At 48.2% G+C, this 20,944-nt stretch overlaps 1 protein-coding gene across 2 annotated transcripts in view; it reads right to left on the bottom strand.

Annotated features, from left to right (window-relative positions):
• Window positions 1–795: 795 nt before the first annotated feature.
• The window catches only part of smurf2 (SMAD specific E3 ubiquitin protein ligase 2), a 38,712-nt gene continuing 18,563 nt past the window's right edge, over window positions 796–20,944 (bottom strand). Inside the window, exons 4-20 of one of the 2 annotated variants that reach the window (XM_062532103.1) lie at window positions 19,953–20,086; window positions 18,738–18,803; window positions 17,862–17,946; window positions 16,868–16,951; window positions 15,787–15,989; window positions 14,600–14,684; window positions 14,126–14,284; window positions 13,801–13,848; window positions 10,430–10,631; window positions 8,951–9,054; window positions 7,231–7,345; window positions 6,724–6,902; window positions 6,379–6,516; window positions 5,495–5,615; window positions 5,001–5,202; window positions 4,503–4,578; window positions 796–3,664 (exon numbers count right to left, since the gene is read on the bottom strand). In XM_062532103.1, the coding sequence (XP_062388087.1) occupies window positions 3,565–3,664; window positions 4,503–4,578; window positions 5,001–5,202; window positions 5,495–5,615; window positions 6,379–6,516; window positions 6,724–6,902; window positions 7,231–7,345; window positions 8,951–9,054; window positions 10,430–10,631; window positions 13,801–13,848; window positions 14,126–14,284; window positions 14,600–14,684; window positions 15,787–15,989; window positions 16,868–16,951; window positions 17,862–17,946; window positions 18,738–18,803; window positions 19,953–20,086 (2,101 nt within the window). In that variant the 3' untranslated portion in view covers window positions 796–3,564. The remainder of the gene's footprint in view (window positions 3,665–4,502; window positions 4,579–5,000; window positions 5,203–5,494; window positions 5,616–6,378; window positions 6,517–6,723; window positions 6,903–7,230; window positions 7,346–8,950; window positions 9,055–10,429; window positions 10,632–13,800; window positions 13,849–14,125; window positions 14,285–14,599; window positions 14,685–15,786; window positions 15,990–16,867; window positions 16,952–17,861; window positions 17,947–18,737; window positions 18,804–19,952; window positions 20,087–20,944) is intronic. The other variant, XM_062532104.1, reaches the window with a different exon arrangement.

Raw genomic sequence — 20,944 nt, 5'->3', positions numbered from 1 at the left:
ATGTAACAGGTTATGGTAAACTGATTGGAGATGAGGTGCTAATCTCAGGCCATCACTGGAGAAGGGTGGTGTGAATACGAATGACTGGGGGAGGTGCGCTGGAGACACAAAGGGTCTTGGCCATCAGATTCGTGGCTATGAGACCACAGTGAAGTTAGTTTCACTTATGAGATAATAGACGAGATATGAGATAATAGACGAGTGCATGCATATCTATATTCTAGTCACAAACAGGTTTTTAGTAAAGCAAGGTTTAGTGGGATCCCTGTTCTATATGGTCTCGCGTGCAAGCAGATTCCTTAAAATGTGCTGCTGACTATCAAAATACCGATGCTTGCTGTTTAAGGGAATGACAGATGACGTTCTCATTGGTTGAAAGGATATTCCACCCAAAACACACCTAGACTGCCACTGACCAAGAGCCCAAAGACTGTTTGAGAAGTGCATCTGTTTTAAACCAAAACCCAACACCAGTGTTTCTGATGTGCTTCAGGGAATAGTCTGATTGGAAAGTGCAGCGTTCCTCCAACAAACCACACAAATCACCATTTTCAAAACTCATCTTAAGAATTACCAAGTGTGGCTCATAACCTCATGCTATAAGGCATTTCATACATGAGATATTAGTAACATATAACAGTAACACCAAAAGCAATGTAAATGTATGGACATCACAACATAAACAATCTGATTTTTTCTACATACTGAAGGTAGGTATTGATGACTACAGGAATATACTGTACATTTTGGTTCCTGGACACATTAAAAGCAAACCACACAACAAACAGCTAAAAGGTGCCTTACACCCAAGACAAAGGCAAGTTTAATTAAAACTAAATACACACAAAAATAAAATACTCTTACAAAAATGATAGTGTGTTACGTACAACAAATTGCACCAGTCAACTATATGAGATTAAGCATCCTGCAAGTGTAACATGCTAGTTTATGATTTGTTAAGAAAAACAGCCCAGTGCCACTGAAGAGGCAGCTGTATTATGTATGATGCAAAAAGAAAATATTACTGACAAATAAAAACAAATCTGTTTCTGTGCACTGGACATATACATGAAATTTAATATAAAATGATGAAGTCTATACCATTTGTTAACAAGAAGTCGCTTATTATTTACAGCCAAGTCTGAATGTGTGCAAAATGTTTTTGTATATCTCTATTTAAGTTAAAGATAAATTACAGATTCTGTGATCCACATATGAACAACATCTCCTATAACTGTACAGAGCACCATCTCAGAACACTTCCACATTTATAAATCCAGAGGCTTTGAAACAGTTTCAACTTGAATACACTCGTCTAAAAAAAAGGGCAAGAAGATGCATAATTTTTTGAGTGTATACAAACCTTTAGAAGAATCTGTGATAATAAACAAATTGTTATAGACAGGCAGCAATTCCACAACATTCAACCATGTATGTATACGAGCTTATGAGAGAAAATAAATACAATAGTCTTACTTTATTCTGATGGAGATACAAGCTGTTATGTCTGTCCAATTTATATTACAGATTTAAGAGCTTCAGCGATGTCTGCATGATCAGTTTTTTATGCATCAACAATTCACAGAAAAACAAAATGTTTTATGTGAACCGTGGCAGGAAAAATGGCAACCTGCAATTAATGGAAGTCTGGAATCTCTGCCCTCTTTCCAACGATGGGATCAAATTCACTTGAGGTTACCACTCATGTCTGTTTCAGACGTGAAATGCTGCTTATTGAAGACCACAACAGTCTGTTGGCAGTGACCGGAAAACCCTGTTCTCTCCAAACACACAACAGTACACTCTCAATTGAGTTCCATGCCAGGCTCAATGACAACACTATAGTGGCTTTTACAAAGGCAGCCTCTGTGCCATGTATATAAGACAAATGCACTGTTGGCGAAGGGTCTGCACTGTCTGTGTAAATAAGCTACACTGCCCGAGCTACAGCAGGAACACGGTCAGGTGGCAGACGCCACATACATACTGTGTGTATGCAGGAGGCCTTCATTAAACAGATACACAACAGTGGCCATTTCCAGACATAAAACATCAAGAGACTCAAGTGATATGAGCTGCAGGACTTTCCCCCCCACAACTTCAGGCAAAGCGCATCAGGACTAAGGTCTCCACTGAGATGGTGCACAGGGATTACAACACCACAGCCTTCAGCCGGTCCCATACAAAACCATCACAAACATCTCTCTGCACATGTATGTATACAACATCTCCACAGGTTGATGGGGTTGTCCCCTTCAAAGGCCATTCCAAACTCACTATGGCACTGTAGAAAATGACTGACAATTACTGTAGTTATTGACTCGTTATTCATTATCTTCAACATTCTGTTTTTTTTTTCTTCTATCTTTTTGGGGGGGTTTCATGCTTGCACAAAACTTAAAAATATGTTTCCAAAGATTAACTATATGTATTGAATGTATTCCTTGAAATTGTTACACTATATAAGCATTTAAAAAGTTTTTTTTCGTCTTTTTTTCTTTCAACAAAATAACAACACAAGGTTTTGGGGGTATAATGGTAATAATTTATACATCTATAATTATTCCCTTACCCCCTTCCCAACCCATTGTATAAAAATAACTATGTATAGTCATTCATTCACTCTCTCACCCATACATTCATTTTTTAAAGGAGCTTATATATCTCATCATACATGTTGACAAACGTGTCTCTGGGGGCGGTGGGGTACGGGTCAAGTACTTCACAGAGGACAGAGAAAGAGAGCGGAGAGAATGGACAGAAGGACATACTGTATCAAGAGAAAGAGAGAGAGAGCGCAGGGCAGTGTGATGTGGGAAGAAGAATCCAGCTTAGGGTGACAGCCAGGTGAACTCTGTCCAACTTCTCATCTTCGCCTCCAGGCCTCATCAAGTGTTGTTGCGTTCCAAGGCCTAATATCAAGGCCTATCAAGTTCAGCTGTCAGTGTGGGGGGGATTGGGGGTGGGAGATGTGGGGTGTCTGTGCAGGCTGGCCAATAGGTCGAAAGTGCCCTGGGTGTGGCTCTGCTTCTGGGTATGTCTGGGGGGGGGGGGGGGGGGGGTGGAAGAGTTGTGTGGTCCGTGGGAGCAGTAGTGCTGTGGGGTTTTAGCTTATGCAACACTGCGTGAGCAGCATAGGAGCTCAGGGGCTCTTGTTTGGTGGGTCTGTTTTAAACATGCTACATGGAAAGCTGTCCACATAATTGAAACGGTAGAAAAAAAAAACACAAATGTACTTCAAAACAAAACAAAAAAACACAGGAAGAGTTTTGAGAGCGTCCTTATCAAGAGAGAGAAGATTACTAGCAGCTAGAAACTGTTTTTTTGAATAAAAGATAAAAATGATGCCGAGTCCCCCCGGGAGGACTGTGTGTGTTCCGTGTTCTCATCAGGTTCCACGATGTTCTCATCAGACGCAGCCTTTCGCCTGCTTCTGGGGACCTGTGGTGGTTCGTCTGGAGTGTGGATGCCCGCTTGACGGGGTGTGTGCAGGACTGCATGTCCCACAGCTCCATCGCTCTGGATGGCACGTGACCGCTGAATGTTCACTGGCCACTCAGCCAATCACTCCACAGCAAAGCCACAGGTCTCCTCGATGGCAGTGAGAAGCTTGTCGTACAGCTTGTCATAGTTTTCGTACGGAGGGATGTCAATCCGGTTGAAGCTGCAATGACCGAATACACATTTCTTAGCCTATAGCATGACATCGGACAGCATGCAATACTTGAGATAACATGCACATGACTGATGCTGAACTGTTACCCATGTCTACATGCAGACACATTAAACAGAATGATTTTCATTTTGGTTCGTTCAGTGCAAAAAATTCGTTCCCTTTTCAGTGTTCCAAGGCCCTTCTGAAGGCGATAACTGACAACTTTCTACTTTCGGGAAGGAACTAGTTCAGGCGTGGGGTGAGATTTGAAAGTAGGCAATTAGCCTATATAATACATAATAGATCTTCAAAAATGTCTGATGGCCTAACACCAGGCACAGAAAATGTCCTTGCTTTAAGCCCTGTAGTAATATGTGTGGTGCTACCAACTGCATGACACTACTAGGCCTAGATATTTTCCTAGTGTCTCTGGTAGCCTATGTTATTACACACAATGTTTCAGTAATTTAGGCTTCATACATTGAAAAGGCAGTTAGTCAGTGTTGGATATGAAAATCCTTTTTATCAACTAGTTGGTCTAGCCTATTCTACAAGGGAGACACTGATTCATAAAATCTGACTAAAGTCATCCTATAAGGGGTCTAGTGAACACAGTGTGGGCAGGTGACATCACAAGCCTATGGACTTTTGAATAATATTCAAAGAAAGGTTATTAACGGGTTATGTAAAATTGAAAATTGTTTTGTATCCATTTCGGTTCTGTACAGTACATAGAAAAATGTAATTAATTTTCGCACTTTGAACCATTTCTAATCCCTGATTATAGAACCCTGGCCTATTAGCTTGATATTTAATACAATAACAATACAACAGATCAGTAACTCACCAGGTATGAGCTTTGGGCAGGTTATTTGTGCTGGCATCAATCTGATGAATAGTGAACAGTCTTGGCCCAGCAGCCCCTACAAACAAGAGAGAATTCATAATTAGATATGCAGAGAAGATGTACACTGACACAAATAACGTTACTGTCCTAGGAAGGGTATCAAGAACTTGTATTGAATAACTTTTGAAATTACCATCACTACTGGAAAGTGACTGTGAGCACTTTCGGACTACTTTCTGTAAGATATATATGAGCATTTCCATCGAGCATTTCCATAGATTTAAACAAAATGACCGGGGCTCAGGGCAATACGAAATGGCATGAATCCCTTTTTATGCTTTAACTATCTATCTATCTACAGTATCTATCTATCTATCTATCTATCTATCTGTCTATCTATCTATCTATCTATCTATCTATCTATCTATCTATCTTCATCATGGACTATTAGGTTACACACTGTGTGGAATGTCACGGTACAAGGCTGGCGTTGGTTACCTTGGAGGGCCTTGAAGCCCTGCAGGGGGACTCGGGAGGAGCCGGTGACAAACTGCAGCAGCCGCGCCCGCCTCTCCTCGTCGTAGGACTCCACGGCCCGCCAGAACCACTTCACGCTGTTGCTGTCTGCCGTGCAGTGCTTCAGACGCGTGTTTGACTTCCAGTCGTTAATGTCTATCTTACCCAGGCCACACACAATGAGCTGGATGCGAGCAGGACCGGAAAGAGAAGAAAAGACATGATGAGAGATGCAGACAGAGACAAGAACGTATTGAGGTTACTGAGGTTATCGTTATCTTGGCCAGGCCTTTGATCAGAACAACAGCTAGTTTCACTCTGCCACACCATAAAAGACCTTATTTACATGTTTTCACTATCTACTATCTGTAGACTCAACGAACAGAAGCTTGCTGGCAATAGTAGGATTATGTCATGTGGGGAGGCAGGAGCTCAGAGTGTGTGAGTGTGTGTGTGTGTGTGTGTGTGAGTCTCACCTCCAACTCTTTCTCATCAAAGGCTTTGAGCAGGTGCTGGGGGATGACCTCATTGAAGCCCTTCTGAAGCGCCAGGAACTGAGCCTCAATGCCTCGCAGGAAGCGCCAGTTCACATACAGCCTGCAGGAGTGAGAGAGCACGGTGACCACACAACGCATCACGGTGGCAGCCTTCTGCTGCAGTGGACATGCATGACATCCAGAGAGCCATCAAGAGCCATCTGTGTATCAAGCTCTAATGCTCAGAGTGACAACAACTTCACATGTAGACCTACTATATTTGTGACCATTCAAAGCGAAATCAGTCGTTTTGCGCACAACGTTATTTTGAGAAAATCAACAATAACAAACTTCCGGGTTAAAATGTTGAATTTCACGTTTTCGCATAATTCGACTGTATACAGTCTACAGTTTCATATCGTGAACGCATTTCACGGAAAAACATAAGTTTTGACTGTTAAACCCAGCGAAGATTCAACACATTTGCTGTCATTCCCGTTGTGCACGCGCCGCTTAAAAAGGTGATTTCTCCTCTTCTGGCATATGGTGACAGGAGAACCATGTCAACTTTGGATGCGGTTATCTTAGCGATAGTTTGTGTAATACCCTCGATATAGATATCGTTGGAAAGCTTAGTTTATGGCTGTTCACGTGAGCACAATAACTTAATTTAATACATTTTACCGAAACGACTGGTTCCGCTTTACAGGGTCACATTTGTCAATTCTAATTGAAAGGGAGGGCAGATTTTGAATCGGTGCATTACTAGTCCTTGGGGGGTCATGTAAGGCGTGAGGGGGAGGGTTAGTCCGACTTCGGACATGAAAGGAACGGTCACCCTGAGGGGGAGAGGACGGGCCGGAGGTGGGAAGTGCGCTGCTCACCTGACGTATTCCTTCTTGTTGTCCTGGTTGACGGGAATGTTTTTGCCGTTGGGCTTGAGCTCGTGCTGAATGATCTCGCCGTACGCGTTGTGCTCAACGCAGAAGGTGTGGTCCAGCACCCCTGTGATATCATTGTCCCTATAAAGTCACACACACACACACACACACACAGCTTTTAGAGCATCCCTTACCACATTGTAACTAAGCAGCTGAATGTGTGCATTTCATGGTGTTGAGGTGTGTGTGTGTGTGTGTGTGTGTGTGTGTGTGTGTGAGAGTGTGTGTGTGTGTGTGTGTGTGTGTGTGTGCGTATTTGTGCGTCTTCTCCTGGTTGAGAACACTTACAGGATCCAGACCAGACTGTTGTGCAGGTCGGGGTCCACGGACTCCATGTCGTCCAGGGTGATGGGCTTGCCCAGCAGCTGCTTGTAGAAGGGCAGCGTGAAGCCGCCGTCGATGTAGTGCCCGTGGAACACCGCCATGCCCATGATCCGCCCCACGAAGTGGAAGTAGGACAGGTGCTCCTGAGGGGTGGAGATGGGAGGGTGGGGGTACACAGATACGCACGCTAGGTCAGGGACGGGCGGTCATCTGCAGCCTCTAGCGATTTTAAGGCCAGGTTAAGTGCTCTGACGTGGGTTTCACTAGACTGACACATGAGTCAAGCTGACCTCAAGGACGTGTGTATCTACTGGCTATCTATTTTTGAGACTGTGTGTTTGTGTGTGTGTGTGTGTGTGTGTGTGTGTGTGTGAGTGAGATGGAGACTCACAGGTTGAATAAAGGGGATTGTGTAGTGTGGTGTGGTGCGGTGTGTTCTGGAGTGCTCGTGGGTGACTGCGTGGGACTCACAGGGTTGACCGCTGAGTCCGGGTTGATCTGCAGGGTGTAGATGTCGTCCCGTGAGTACTGGAACAGGCCGTAGTATGGATTCAGCATCTCATGGGATAGCAGATACAGCCACTCCCTACAGCACAAAAACACAACAAAAAAAAAAACTGAAACTGACCAGCTGACAAAGAGAGATCAAATCACACATTCACACTCAATTACATAAATTGCAATAGAACTATTCAAATAAATTCAGTAAGGGACTAAAGAAATTCACTATGTGACCCGGTGAATCTATTGTGAATCTATTGGAAAGTTATGTTGAGCCTGGATCGCTTTGAACTGTGCTAACTGGTGTCTGGTGTCTGTTGTCTTGTCGTTGGAAAAGGCATGCTGGAAAATCTGTTTTTGTGCGGTGGTCAGTCCCAAACCAGATAACTACTAGTGCTTGGTACTAGGGATTAAAAACGGTTCAGAAAACGAAAAACAGAAACAAACACAATTTTTGGATGAATGTAACCAAAAAATGGAGAAAAAACTATTTTACTTGTTCCAGAGTGTCAAGAAAGGACCTGCACACCTTGATACGTTTTTTTGCAGGTGCAGCTTTTTAACTTGTTCTAGCTTTCACACTTGTTCCAGAGTGAAAATGCTATTTTCGATGTTAGATAAATAGTTAATAACAGTATTTATTGCTCCGATTAACCTTTCTTAGAATATTATTCTAAAGTCCATAGGCTTTTAAAGTTACCTGCCCACACAGTGTTCCCCAGACCAAGTACAGGATGCATTTAGTCAGATTTTATGAATAAGAGTCTCCCCTGTAGGCTGGGTGAACCCTGCCTGAACTTCCGGGGAATTTGAATTTCCCCTGTATAATAGGACCTACTAATTAATGAAAAGGATTTTTGTCTCAAACACCATCTAACTGATATTTTCATATCCAACATATCTAACCAAGTATGTCATCTAAATTACTGAAACATTGTGTGAAATAACATAGGCTACCAGAGACACTAGGAAAATATCTATGGGCCTGGCATGCAATTGGATGCATCACACATAGGTTAGTTAGGCTAAGCAAGAACATTTTCTGAGTCTGAAGTTGGGTTATCAGACATTTTTGAAGATATGATATTATATAGGCTAATTACCTACTTTCAAATCTAGTCCAACGCAGGAATTCAGGCACAGTGTTTAATAACAGCTAGCCTTGATATCTTATGTGCTTTCATTTATGCTATAGCGCTTTTGGGCAAAACGTACAGTATTATGGCACTGTTCATACATCAATTTGTAAAGGCAATGTCATTTTTACAGGAACGTTATTTACTGTTCTTCTAGAACATTCTAACCAGTTACCATTTAGACTAGAGGAACGGGAAAATAATGTTTTTGCTCAGAACAAACCCATATGGAAAAATCCTCCTGTTTTCAGTCCCTGCTTAGTACATAGCCCAAGTGGAGATGGGAAAACAGGTGCGCTTATCTGACCTTCATCTCTCTCTCTCTCTCTCTCTCTCTCTCTCATATATATATATCACACAAATTATATATCATATACCTCAGGGCCTGCAGATGAAAACTAGCCTGCAAGGCTGTACATCTATATGGTATACAAATGTTAATCATATGCACAATCCCTTCAAATAAAAAAAAAAACAACAAACAACAAATTGCTGCATTCAGTTTCTTCCACCAATGCCAAGTGTGATTCTGTGTTCAGTGTGAGGCCTCTAACCTGGCTACTCCCCCGTAGTCCAGTCCTTCTTCTCCGCGGAACTTGACCATCAGTCTCTTCCACAAGTCCTTGGGTCTCATCTTCATCACCTGGCGGTAGGACTCCTGGAAGAGACACATCACATAGATCTCAGAGGGCACACTCTTTATCACTACAAGTCTCGACACAGGCCCTTTGAAACCTCAACCCCCCTCCCCCCCTTCACATGCCTCTGATTGAAGCTGATAGGTGTACACAGACAAACTCTCAATCTCTCCTCTGTCTTGTCCCCATGCAGTTTATCAGTAACAACAACACCAGCAGAAAAGGGGTATTTGCAGAACTCTGCCAGGCTGTGGCACTGACCTTCAAAAGTCAGAAACTTAATACCGGGACAGTAAAGCTATGGCTAGCTTTTTCACACAACTAATGGCAGAACACAGACAGCAAGAGACCGATGATGAGCCTGAAAGCTGTAGTTCCTCCGCTTGACCAGCAGAGGGCTCCTCGCAGGACGTGCACTCTCTTTGAAGCACATTAGCACACTGAGCACAGATGCTCTGCCCGTGTTGCTCTGCTCTCCATCTCTCTCTCTGTCTGAATGTTGTACACATCAGTCTCAGATGAATGAGGAGAAGAAGAAGCCAAAGGTGATAAATATTGAATATCATGAGTGGCTAAGCTACTAGGGGAGAATATTGTCAGAGATGTAAAAGAAAAACAGCTTCCGAAAGTAGAAGTCCTGCCACATTTTTGTTCCAACCATTCACTTAATCAGCTGATTTTTTAAAAAATCTTTATTTAACTCTTAAGCAAAGAACTTTTAGGCAAGTGAAGTCCCTACACTTGGCAGCCATATTGCAGCGCAGAACTGTGTGTGCGCAAGGCTTCATGGCACCAACCACACTCCTGCTGTGAGATCACAACACATGATAGGCACAATGCATTTACGTCAACTTTTGGCGCCGGAAGGGGCGGACTATGTGTAGACGACTGCCATGTTTGTGTTAAGAACTAACCCCATTACATTTCTATGGGAGATTCTTTGAGTGATGTGTCTCCTCATAAGAAAGACTCTGTCTTAAGCCAGTTTGATCCACTAATCAGTGAAATCACCTGTGCTAAGTGCACAGGCAGAAACAATGCATGGCAGGACTTTTACTTTCTGAAGCCGGACTTTTACATCTCCGGGGATGACATATTTCTGAATGAATATAAACATTTAAAACATTTACAAAATAACTTATCGACCAGCCAAGCCACTGTGAGACCTGTGCACAACCCATCTATCTCTAGCAAGTAAGTCCTTCTCTCACACGTTGTTCTTGTATGTGTATATGTGATGTTCATGTGTGTGCATGTATTGTGTGCACATTGGGAAGGATGTGTGTGTGTTTGTGTGTGTGTTTGTGTGTGTGTGTGTGTGTGTGTGTGTGTGTGTGTGTGTAGCGCTTCCATGTTGTTCTATGCATTATAGAGGACGCCCCGACGTGGTCTCACCTCGAAGATCTCCTCGCGCGACACTTCGATGCGGCAGTGTCCGGCCTGGGGCTGCTGCTGGGACAGCTCCTGCCGCAGCACCTTCAGCTTCTGCACCAGGTCCCGCTTGTAGCGCGGCACCGTCAGGCACTCCGGGTCCTCGGGCAGCTGCCCCGCGCACACCAGCACCTGCTGGGTCTGCTCCTTCAGCTGCGGCGGACGACTGCGGAGGGGACAGGACCACAGGCAGGCTTTAGAAGGTGAAATAAGAACAATGGCAATATCTGCTAGTCTACACAAATTGGCCGGGGTTTCCCAGATTCGTTAAGAAGCTCGTGCAAAGAACTTCTTAGGAGCGTTCTTCACTGTTAGTCTGAGTGGTGCTGCAGGTTAGAACTAAACGAAGCCAGGGGCTCCGCGCGGCTCCTGTTTCGGGAACCGTGCTAAAAGGAGAGGAGCGTGGGTAGGAGACTCTTGCGTACATAAATGGGCACTCGACGCACACGAGGCGCTGCAGTCGCAGTCGGCTTCCTCCGGGGGGGGAAATGCGTTAGCAGTGGCGACGCACGAGCCCAGAAGCGCCGACAGATGGAGACGTAAAACAAACAGGGGCGGACGTCTGGAGGACCGTCAGCTCAGGGAGACCTGACGTGCACTCACGCCCGCCTTCGCCGCTCATGGACGTCGCAAACCTCACGACAGATCAATGTTTCAACGTCTTGGTGCGCGCCGTCTACACACTCATGTGGCCAATCTCAAATGACTACAGCAGATAACGCTATCACAGTGGTTGGGTCATGCAGCAGCAGCATACAAGTTAAAGAGAAGCCAAACTGTCTGGGTCAGAGCCCAGCGCAAGATTAATCTGCTGGACCCAGAGCAAGAGAATTCTAGTACAGATAAAAACAAAATGCACTCATGTACTGCTCGTTTCAGCTGCTGTTGAATGATGCTGTGTCAGTAAGGGTAATTCAGTCCATCCACATTTTCTGTCCTCTGTACTTATTACAGAAATTCAAATGTAGTGGCCCATGGCAGAGCCTTTCTCAGAATGGTATTTCCGAGGTCTCTGGGCTGGCTTTTTGCATGTCTTTGTCTATGTGTGTGTGTGTGTGTGTGTGTGACCCAGTTGTGCTGAAGCCGCAAAGGGAATTGGAGAGGGTTCAGCCAGTGCAGTGCAACCCCCCCCAACCCCGACCTCAACCCCACCTCCCCTGCCTGGCTGGCATTCCTGAGGTGAGGAGGGGTGTCTGGAAGGGGGGACCCCACCCAGCTGATCCCCCACACCGGCAGCGCTGCTAACGCCACACTAACATCCTGCCCAACCCGCCCGCCCGCCTGCCCGCCCGCCCGCCCCACTGCCAGCCACTCCAGCCCTGGCCGCACTCTCTCTCCGTCTTCCCAGAGTTCCTGCTGACTAGACTCCCAGAGGGCGAGGGGCGAGGGGCGAGGCGGGGTGGGGAGGGGCAGCGGCCAGCAGGAAAGGAGCAGCCCTGCCAGACAGCACCCAAACATTGGCGAGCGAGAGCAACACTCCAGACAAATTAGGAGTGCGCCAGTGCGGTTATGCCTTTATGTGCGTGCGTGAGTGTGTGTGTGTGTGTGTATGTGCGTGCGTGCGTGCGTGCGTGCGTGCGTGTGTGTGTGTGTGCGCACAAATGCTTTTGTCCGCTCGTTATACACCCAACAGGAACACGTGCATTGCAGCAAGCGCTCGGAGCACAGCTCATGTGTCACCTCTCCACCGACGCTGCACTACTGAGAGGCACTCAGACTGTACGCGATCTATACACGATCGGCTCCAGTGACAGACCTGGTCAGTGAGGATGCTCGTGCAAGTGGCAAGAGCCTGACCCTGGCAGCTTCATATTTCCTGAAGATATAAAACAGGCTGCAGAACTGTGATAGCTGTGACATATGTATACGACACATTCTTGCAGCATGACGGTGTCGGGGTGTGAATTGCTCAAATCGCTCTCTAGACTTGATAAAAGGCAGATGTTTTGGGGAAAAGCCAGCTGGTATCTTTTCCCGTTTTCATTTTTGTCTCCTCGTATCGTTCTCTGGAATGCGCACTAACTCATAACCGCTCGGTGCCAACTTCAGATTCCACTAGAAGCCTCTGGGAATGGTCATTGATGCGTGGAGGACGCAAGAGGAGGATCTCACAGTCTGGGGGTCACATGAGACCTCCGTGGACCCCTATTCCGGGTCGGACCCAAACCGCAGCGGACTTTCTCCATCTGTTTCCTGTGTGTCGAAGTTCACTGGCTGACCCAGAGGGGCCTGTCCCTTCCAAGCAGCAATCAGTGGATCACCCGCATCTCTCCCCGTGGACAGGGGACGGCATCTCCCAGAGGACACCCTCCTCCCCCTCCCTCCCTCCCTCCCTCCATCCACCCATCCCTCTTGTCCAGACATCACCACACATTCATCCCCAAACCTTCACTTAAAGACCTGACTTGTGTCTTGGGTTGGACACGCTGGCTGGAAATCTATTATAAACAGCCTTGTATTTGCCTAATTACAGGCCCCACTCATCTGGTGATCATTACCCCCGCGCTATGGCGAGGTGTGGGACTGTGCGCTGTGGGCAGCTCCGCTCCACACGAAACACAAACTCCACTTTGGCGGCGACCGCGGAACCGCAGGCCAGCTGACGGCGCTGGCCCTGCCCCGAACTCCGAACCTCGTCCTGGAACAACATGTGAGCGTCTGCGTCCGGCGGGCGGGCGCGCAGATGGCCGGTGCGGGCAGTTTTTCTGTGCACGAGACACATTCCTGCGTGGCAAACATACTGGGAATGCCAGCCCCCTTCGTTTTTTCGCCGGAGATTCCTCTCCAAATTGCCGAGAGGGGCCTGGGAGGCGAAGTCGGTCGGGGAAGGGAGGGAAAGAAATACAGAGGAGAAGAGAGAGAGAGAGAGAGAGAGAGAGAGAGAGAGAAATACAGAAGAGAAGAGAGAGAAATACAGAGGAGAAGAGAGAGAGAGAGAGAGAGAGAGAGAGAGAAAGAGAGAGAAATACAGAGGAGAAGAGAGAGAGAGAAATACAGAGGAGAAGAGAGAGAGAGAGAGAAAAAAAACTGTTCTCCAATGCGACACAGAACAGAGATCTGGCAGAGAAACCTGAGCTGTCCACCAGCGCATTCCTGTCCTGTCTCCCACCTCACACATGCCACGAGAGGAAGCGCAGAGGAGAGAAGTGTGAGGAAGGTAGACAGACGGAGAGGGGGGACCAGGAGAGATTAACCCAGACAAGCTGAGACAAACAGATAGAGAGCAGAGGGTGAGAGAGAGAGAGGGAGAGAGAGGGAGAGGAGAGAGAGAGAGAGAGGAGAGAGAGAGAGAGAGAGGGGGGGGGGCAAAGGAGTGTGTCCAGAGCAGAACTCACCTGTTCGGACCATCAGGCGTGGCACGGGAACCATTAGCACTTGGGCTGCTCCAGACAGAAAAGAAAATAAACAGTGTTAATTCACACGGAGACTCCCGCTCCAGCCGCTCTTTTGTCTACTGCCGGGAGATCATGTAACATACTGCTGCTCTGCCATGCGTCTCCCTGAGATAGTGTCTGAAGGAGACATACTTGGCAACCACGCATATCTAGGAAAAAAAAAAAATCCAGTCTCCCCCGCCCCCCGAAGCTCATGCTCGGGCTTGCGAGATCGGAAATGCCTGGGTCATGCTGGTGCGCGGGGAAAAGGCAGAGAGGGACTCACTTGAGCACGAGGTGGAGGTTGGCGGAGAGTCGCGGGTCCGTGAACTGCGTGGTGCGGTTGTTGTGGTCCACAAAGTAGACCCGTCCGGTGGCCGTGTTCCGAATCTCCCAGCCCGGTGGCAGAGGCCCCAGCTCCTCACAGTTCACATTACTCAGGTCCCTGATGGAGCAGGCGGACACACAGATGGACAGAAGTGAGACGTGTCCTCAGAAGGACATGTCCTCAGGAGGACACTTACCTACCATGACCCCAGTAGTGTACAAATAGGCATACAGAACACAATAGAATGACTCAAAAGTGGTAAGAGTAAAAGAAGTCTCCTGCACATGTACAAATACATACTCTTGGTGGTGCATTTACATGGGCACATACTGTAAAGTGGAAGTATCTTAGGTAGTTCTCGGTCCCTACACTACACCTACACACACACACACACACACACACACACACATATATATATCCTGGAGCATTTACCTGGGCACCCGCGGGTCATGCCAGGTGCTAACGCCGGTCTGCGTGTGCAGGAAGTAGACCTGACCCTGCTGAGTGGTGCGCTGTTCTGTGGGGCGAGACAGAGACAGAGACGCAGAGGAGTTAACGACATGCGCAACGCAACGCAACGCAACGCAACGCAACGCAACGCAACGCAGCGCAACGCAACGCAACGCAACACAACACAACACAACACAACACAACACAACACAACACAACACAACACAACACAACACAACACAACACAACACAACACAACACAACACCGTTAAGTGCTCACGTCTAGCAATGCAATTAGACAGTTCATAAAAGCATTTAAAAGGAACAGAAGACAGAGGAGAGAGAGAGCATTTTAAAGTGCAGGCACGACAACTACGCTGTCATTAAAACCAAGCTAACACCCTTCTCTAATGTGTTCAATGCTTCCAAGCAGAAAAGAGGATTTCTCACACACACAGTTGGGTTCACCTTGTCTGCTACCTTTCAAAGGCCGCTAAAAAAGCTGCTCACCTGGTTTAAATAGAGTCTATTCTAATCCCACACTCAAAAACATGCAAGGTGTCGTCAATTATTCAATGGTGCCTGGAGAGTTTGTGTGAGCAGTGTGTGTCAAAAGGGAACGTGTCAACTGAACCCGCTGAATCATCAGAGAGCGTTCCCATTGGTTAAGAGGTTCCAAAGAGCACAAGAGGGGTTCTCACACCAATTTAGCCCATCCACATGTGAGCAAGAACTGGCTCCAAAAGCTATTTAATTGGCATGAAATGGCACAGCTGAATAGGTCTGTCTGGCATTTCAAAAGTCCTTTGGTAGAAGTCAAACACAAAGTTGTGTTTCTCACAGAGGCTGACATACAGAAAACTCTTGAGTGTCCTGTACTGTGTGTGTGTGTGAGTGTGTGTGTGAGAGTGTGTGTGTGTGTGTGTGTGTGTGAGTGTGTGTGTGTGTGTGTGTGTGAGTATGTGTGTGTGTGTGTGTGTGTGTGTGTGTGTGTGTGAGAGTGTGTGTGTGTGTGTGTGTGTGTGTGAGTGTGTGTGTGTGTGTGTGTGAGTATGTGTGTGTGTATGTGTGTGTGTGTGTGTGTGTGTGTGTGAGTATGTGTGTGTGTGTGTGTGTGTGTGTGTGTGTGAAAGAGTAGGGTGTGAGCGCGCAGGGCAGGCGGTACCCACCGTAGCCCTCGGGCAGGTCGGGCGGCGTGTGCAGGTGCGTGCGGCTCATGTAGTTGCGGTGCCTCTGGGAGCGCACGCGGCGCTCCTGCACGCGCAGGTTCCCGCCTTGCACGCCCGCCGCGCCGTTGGGCGTCATGATGGGCGTGTTCTCGTCCACCAGGCAGCTGAGCGGCCGCCCGGGGCTGGAGTACTCCGACGCCGGCCTGTCGGAGGAGAGAGAGAGAGTGGGAGAGAGAGAGAGAGAGAGAGAGTGGGAGAGAGAGAGAGAGAAGCGCGTGAGAGGACACCTGAAAAAAAGGTGACGGTAGGGCGTGCGGCCGCAGAGCGGAATGACGCACAACAGACCCTCTACTATGTCGGACGGAGAAGGACTAAATGTTTGTCGAGGCGGGGCGGGCACGGATGCTGCAAACCCCCCCGACGGCGCGTCTCCTGCGGCTACCGCCGCTGCTGCTGTTGCTGTGGTACCCGGCTGACGTCAAAATGTCAATGGCACCGATCGTTAAAAAAAAAAAAAAAAAACACACCGCTGTGTCCGTCTTCCCGTCTTCCCGTCTTCCCACCTCCCACTGACGTTAAAACCGCCAAAGCGCAGGGCAGCCACTGCTCTGGAGCCGACCGTGTCCGCTTCAACGGCCGAGGGGTCCGGCGAGATCAATGGATGCTTTGTGGAGCGGCGTAGAAGGCCGGCCGGGGCCTTTGTATATTCATATATTAGCATTGCGGTGGCTTCACTGCACATCTCCAGACCAAACAGTGGAAAGGCAGCTGAGCCTGGACGAGCGCCCCCCCCCACACATAAACAAACACATTCAGAGGCCTTTTTAAGAGAGCCCTCTGCTCGCGCCTCAGATCGCTCAGTCTTCGGGGGAAACAGGCAGAGCTTTGTCTCGCCTGCGCAGCGGCTCGCTGAGGCTCGAGTCAGAAGGAGCACAAAGAGAGAAGCTAAAGAGGAGAGAGAGGAGAAGGATGGGGCGTGTGTGTGTGTGTGTGTGTGTGTGTGTGTGTGTGTGTGTGCTGTCGCGGTCATGCCAAGGGGTGGCGGAACAGAATTGTGGGTAATGTACAGTAGTACACTCACCTGGTGGGCCTCTCCCACTGTGTGCTGCGCGTGATATGGTTCAGGTACTGAATTCGACCAGATGCGGTCCTCCTCTCTTCCCATCTGCAGACGGCAACAAAACCAAATGAGGCACAGAAAAAGAAAGAAAGAGACAAAGACAGACACAAAGACAGACACAGACACAGACACAGACACACAGACACACACACAGACACACACACACTAACTCACACACACACAGACACACACACACACACACACACACACACACACACACGTTAATAGGCTCATCAGCGCTCCCCCAAAAAAGTCTCCTTGTCCTGGATCTGTGTGTGTGTGTGTGTGTGTGTGTGTGTGTGAGGCCCCGAGGCTGCAGACGAAAGGGAACAGCTTGATCCGTGACGCGCGTCCTCGCCGCTCTAATGGGACAGCCTCCATCTGGCCTCGCTGCATCCTCTGCCTCCCCGAGCTACACTCGCACTTGCTCCTCGCCGAGGACTACGGGCCCCGCACCAAATGGGCCACTCTTCCCCCCCCCCGCGCTGCGCTGCGTCGGGGCTAATGTGACTGCGAGTGAGGATGGAGAGCGAGCGCAGCACAGCACAGCGCTGGCTGACTGACTGACTGACTGACTGACGCCAGGAGGTCGTGGGTTCAACTCCCCACTGGAGGCTGGAGTTCCTAAAACACGGTCTGTCTTTAATGCGCTCTCCAGTCACGTCAGGCCTAGTGCTAATGGGGCCGATGAGAGGCTGCAGTCTCGTCTGTGTGATGATGACACCGCTGTCTAGAGAGGGGCCGGCCCTGTGCTGCTGATGGAGTCCAGTGGCTGAGCGGAGGAAGGGCTATCTTATCTGTGGCTGGGCCAGCTGTAGGCTTTGGTCTTTTTGGGTGGTCTGCTGGTTTGGGCCTGCTCTGATAGGGAAGAAGGAAAGTGATACCACCACAGAGCGCACACACACACACACACACACACACACACACACACCACACCACACACACACACACTTACCCATCAGGAAGGTCATTGTCGAACAAGCGGCTGCAGTCGACCACAGGGCCTCCCGAGCCTATCCGGTCTCTGGACTGCAGACTCACTGCGGAGATGAAACACAGACAGGGACGTCACTTAAGACACTGACCCCTGGCACCAGAGCAACTGCACGGGATGGCCTACTGGTAATGGCTTCTACAGGGGCCTGTGATCTGTTCTGCTGTGCGAGATTAAATAGGTGGCCTACGGGATGACTCACAGCGTCAGTGGTGGGGTGAGGACTCTGAGGTGGAACAACTGGTGTCAGACGACAGGCTGTGTTGTATTATCTTACGGCCGACACACACACACACTGCTGGGGAGGGGAGCATGGAGCAGCCAGGGGAGCCTGAGAGTGTGGGGACGTTCTGCTCGTAAAAAAAATGGCCTTGCAGGGGCGAGTGTTGTGGTTTTGGGGATGAGACTTCAGAAGGGCAGCTGCCACCGAGCCTGTGAGCCTGGCCTCACACACACTAAGGGATGTGCGTGAGAGCATAAAGGTGTGTGTGCGTGTGACGGGTGCGTGCGTGTGTGTCTGTGTGTGTGTAGAAGGGAAACTATTTTGTACCAATCACATCTACAGTGGGCTCATGTTTCACTGCCTTCCTGCACGCAATGCTCCACTGGCCCCCTCTCCTTCTTTGTTTTTAACGTCACAAGGCCAAGGTCATCTGACTGGACTGCTCTACTGACTTACTAGTGACTTGTTAGAACAAACTGACTTTGAGATGCATTGACATGGATCCATTGGTTAGCTGTGTGATGATGAAAAGAACATTCCGGTCATTTCAGGAAGTGCTGTGAGTGTGTTGGGAATGTGGGTTCATCTCCTTTTGAGACTCATCTCATACTCACTGACTATTTGGCCCCTGACCGTGTCACTGTCATTGGGACTCAGCTTGTTGAGGTCCAGTCTCTGGTCTGGAGAGGAACGATAGAGATGGACAGAGGCAGAGAGGAGAGAAAGAGACAGAGAGAGAGAAAGAGAGAGAGAGAGAGAGACACGGAGAGAAAGACACAGAGTCAACTTCTGTGTGGAATCTGGAGGCCCCGCTACCTTTCCCGATCCCTTGCTGAGGTGAACATCAGCGAGCTCCTCTGTTCCTCAGGCAAGGCCTTTCAAAAAATACCCAGAGTGCCTTGCTGCAAACAGCACCGCAGTTCAGCCAGAGGGGTCAAAAATTCAAGCGAGCCCCCTCTCCAAACACAAAGCCAGCACTATTCCGCGCAGACTGCGTATGCTGTGGACTGTCTGGAAAGTTCTTTTGTGTCCGAGCCACAGGAAAAGGAGATGAGGGAGAAAAAAGGGTTATGAAGAGTGCACTGTCTGCTGAACATGCACACATACACACGCACACACACACACACACACACACACACACACACACGCCTGCAAGCACATACGCACACACAAACAAATCAGGCAGACAACCACTACAAATGAAACATTGAAAAGCATTCCACCAAGCAATCCACAAACAAAGACAGACATGTAGAAACTCATGCTAACTCTGGAGTCCCATTAAAATTCCTCTTGATTCCTCTGGAGAGGAAACAAAAAAATAAACAAACAAAACAAAACAAAACACACACACACACACACACACAAACAACTATGTCGGGTTCGCCACATGCAGAAATAGCGAAGAAGGGTCAGCCCGTCCGTCCGACTGTGGCGCTCGGACTGGTGCTAAAATGACTCCAGCCTGGATGAGCGTCAGCTCCCGGAGGGGGTGTGGGGGCTGACGAGTCCGACCTGACAGAGAGTGACGAGCAGAGGCCGAGCGTGACATCCAGCTGAGCGAACCAGAGCAGGGACGGCCAGACCGAGACCGAGACGCACGCGCGCACACACACACACACACACACACACACACACACACACACACAGCCCTACAATGACCCCCACATAACAGCATAAACACACCTGCAAGTGGGGTTTACGCAAAGCAGTGGGCTACAGAGGGAAAGTGTTTAGCATCTGCAATACAATGCACACTCACATTTAACTTCACACACAGACAGACTCACACACACACACACACACACACAGAACCAAGGGCGTCTTACAGCCAGTGTCTTTGAGGCGGTTGATGGAGTTGGACAGCAGTCGTACACAGCCCAGAAACCCAGCGCCTTGCTTCTTATGGATTTTCTTGTGGTTCCAGAGACTGATGGTGATGGAGTCCGCCTTCCCGATGTATCTGAGCAAGACGAAAGGAAGAAGAGAGCGGCAGATACAGAGACAAAGACAAAAAAAGAAAGAGAAAAAGCGCAGGAAAAAGAGAGTGAGAAAGAAAGAGTGAGAAAGCGAGGGAGAGAGAGAGAGAGAGAGAGTCATCCAGTGGATTTACATGTACATGGCACAATTAATCTTGTGACTCATTTTCCGGCTCCAAACTTCAGACCACATCAAAAAGACCTCGGGTCTAGTCTGCATTGGTCATTACAATGCAGCCCCTGTAAGGAGGCACCAACACAGAGACACACACACACACAACACAACACACACGCACACACACACAGTCTGTGAATGTGAACCTTTCTGGCCTTCAATGTTTGAGCTGTAATTCTGTGGATCATTAATCACTGTGCTCTTAGCTCAAGGGTGTGTGTGTGTGTGTGTGTGTGTGTGTGTGTGTGTGTGTGTGTGTGTGGTTGTGTGTGTGTGCATGTGTCTGCAGCTAGTATAATCAGCAGTATCATCTGCCTGCTGGGGGACTTTCTAACAAAGGCTCTATCATGAAGGTTTTTAAAAACACAGACTCTAAACTGGAAGCCAAAAAAGCCTGGGTCCCGCATGTGCAGAGAGACAGTTCATATTAACTTACTTAAAAAAGAAAGCTCAGGATGGGGATTGTTCCATTCAAAGCAACTCTTGATAGACAAAAAAAAAAAAAAAAAAGCTTCATCTGACATATTTGGCGACGGCCAAAATCAGAGCTCCCAGACAATGGGGCTGCCTTGCCTAACAAGACCTCCCTCTGAGAGCCCAATGTTGGGGGTGAGGCGCTCAGGTTAATGGGGGGAGTGTGTGTGTGTGTGTGTGTGTGCCCTGGGGA

This window comes from Sardina pilchardus, chromosome 3 (assembly GCF_963854185.1).
Source record: "Sardina pilchardus chromosome 3, fSarPil1.1, whole genome shotgun sequence".
Lineage (NCBI taxonomy): Eukaryota > Metazoa > Chordata > Actinopteri > Clupeiformes > Clupeidae > Sardina > Sardina pilchardus.
This window is presented reverse-complemented; position numbering and strand designations above follow the sequence as displayed.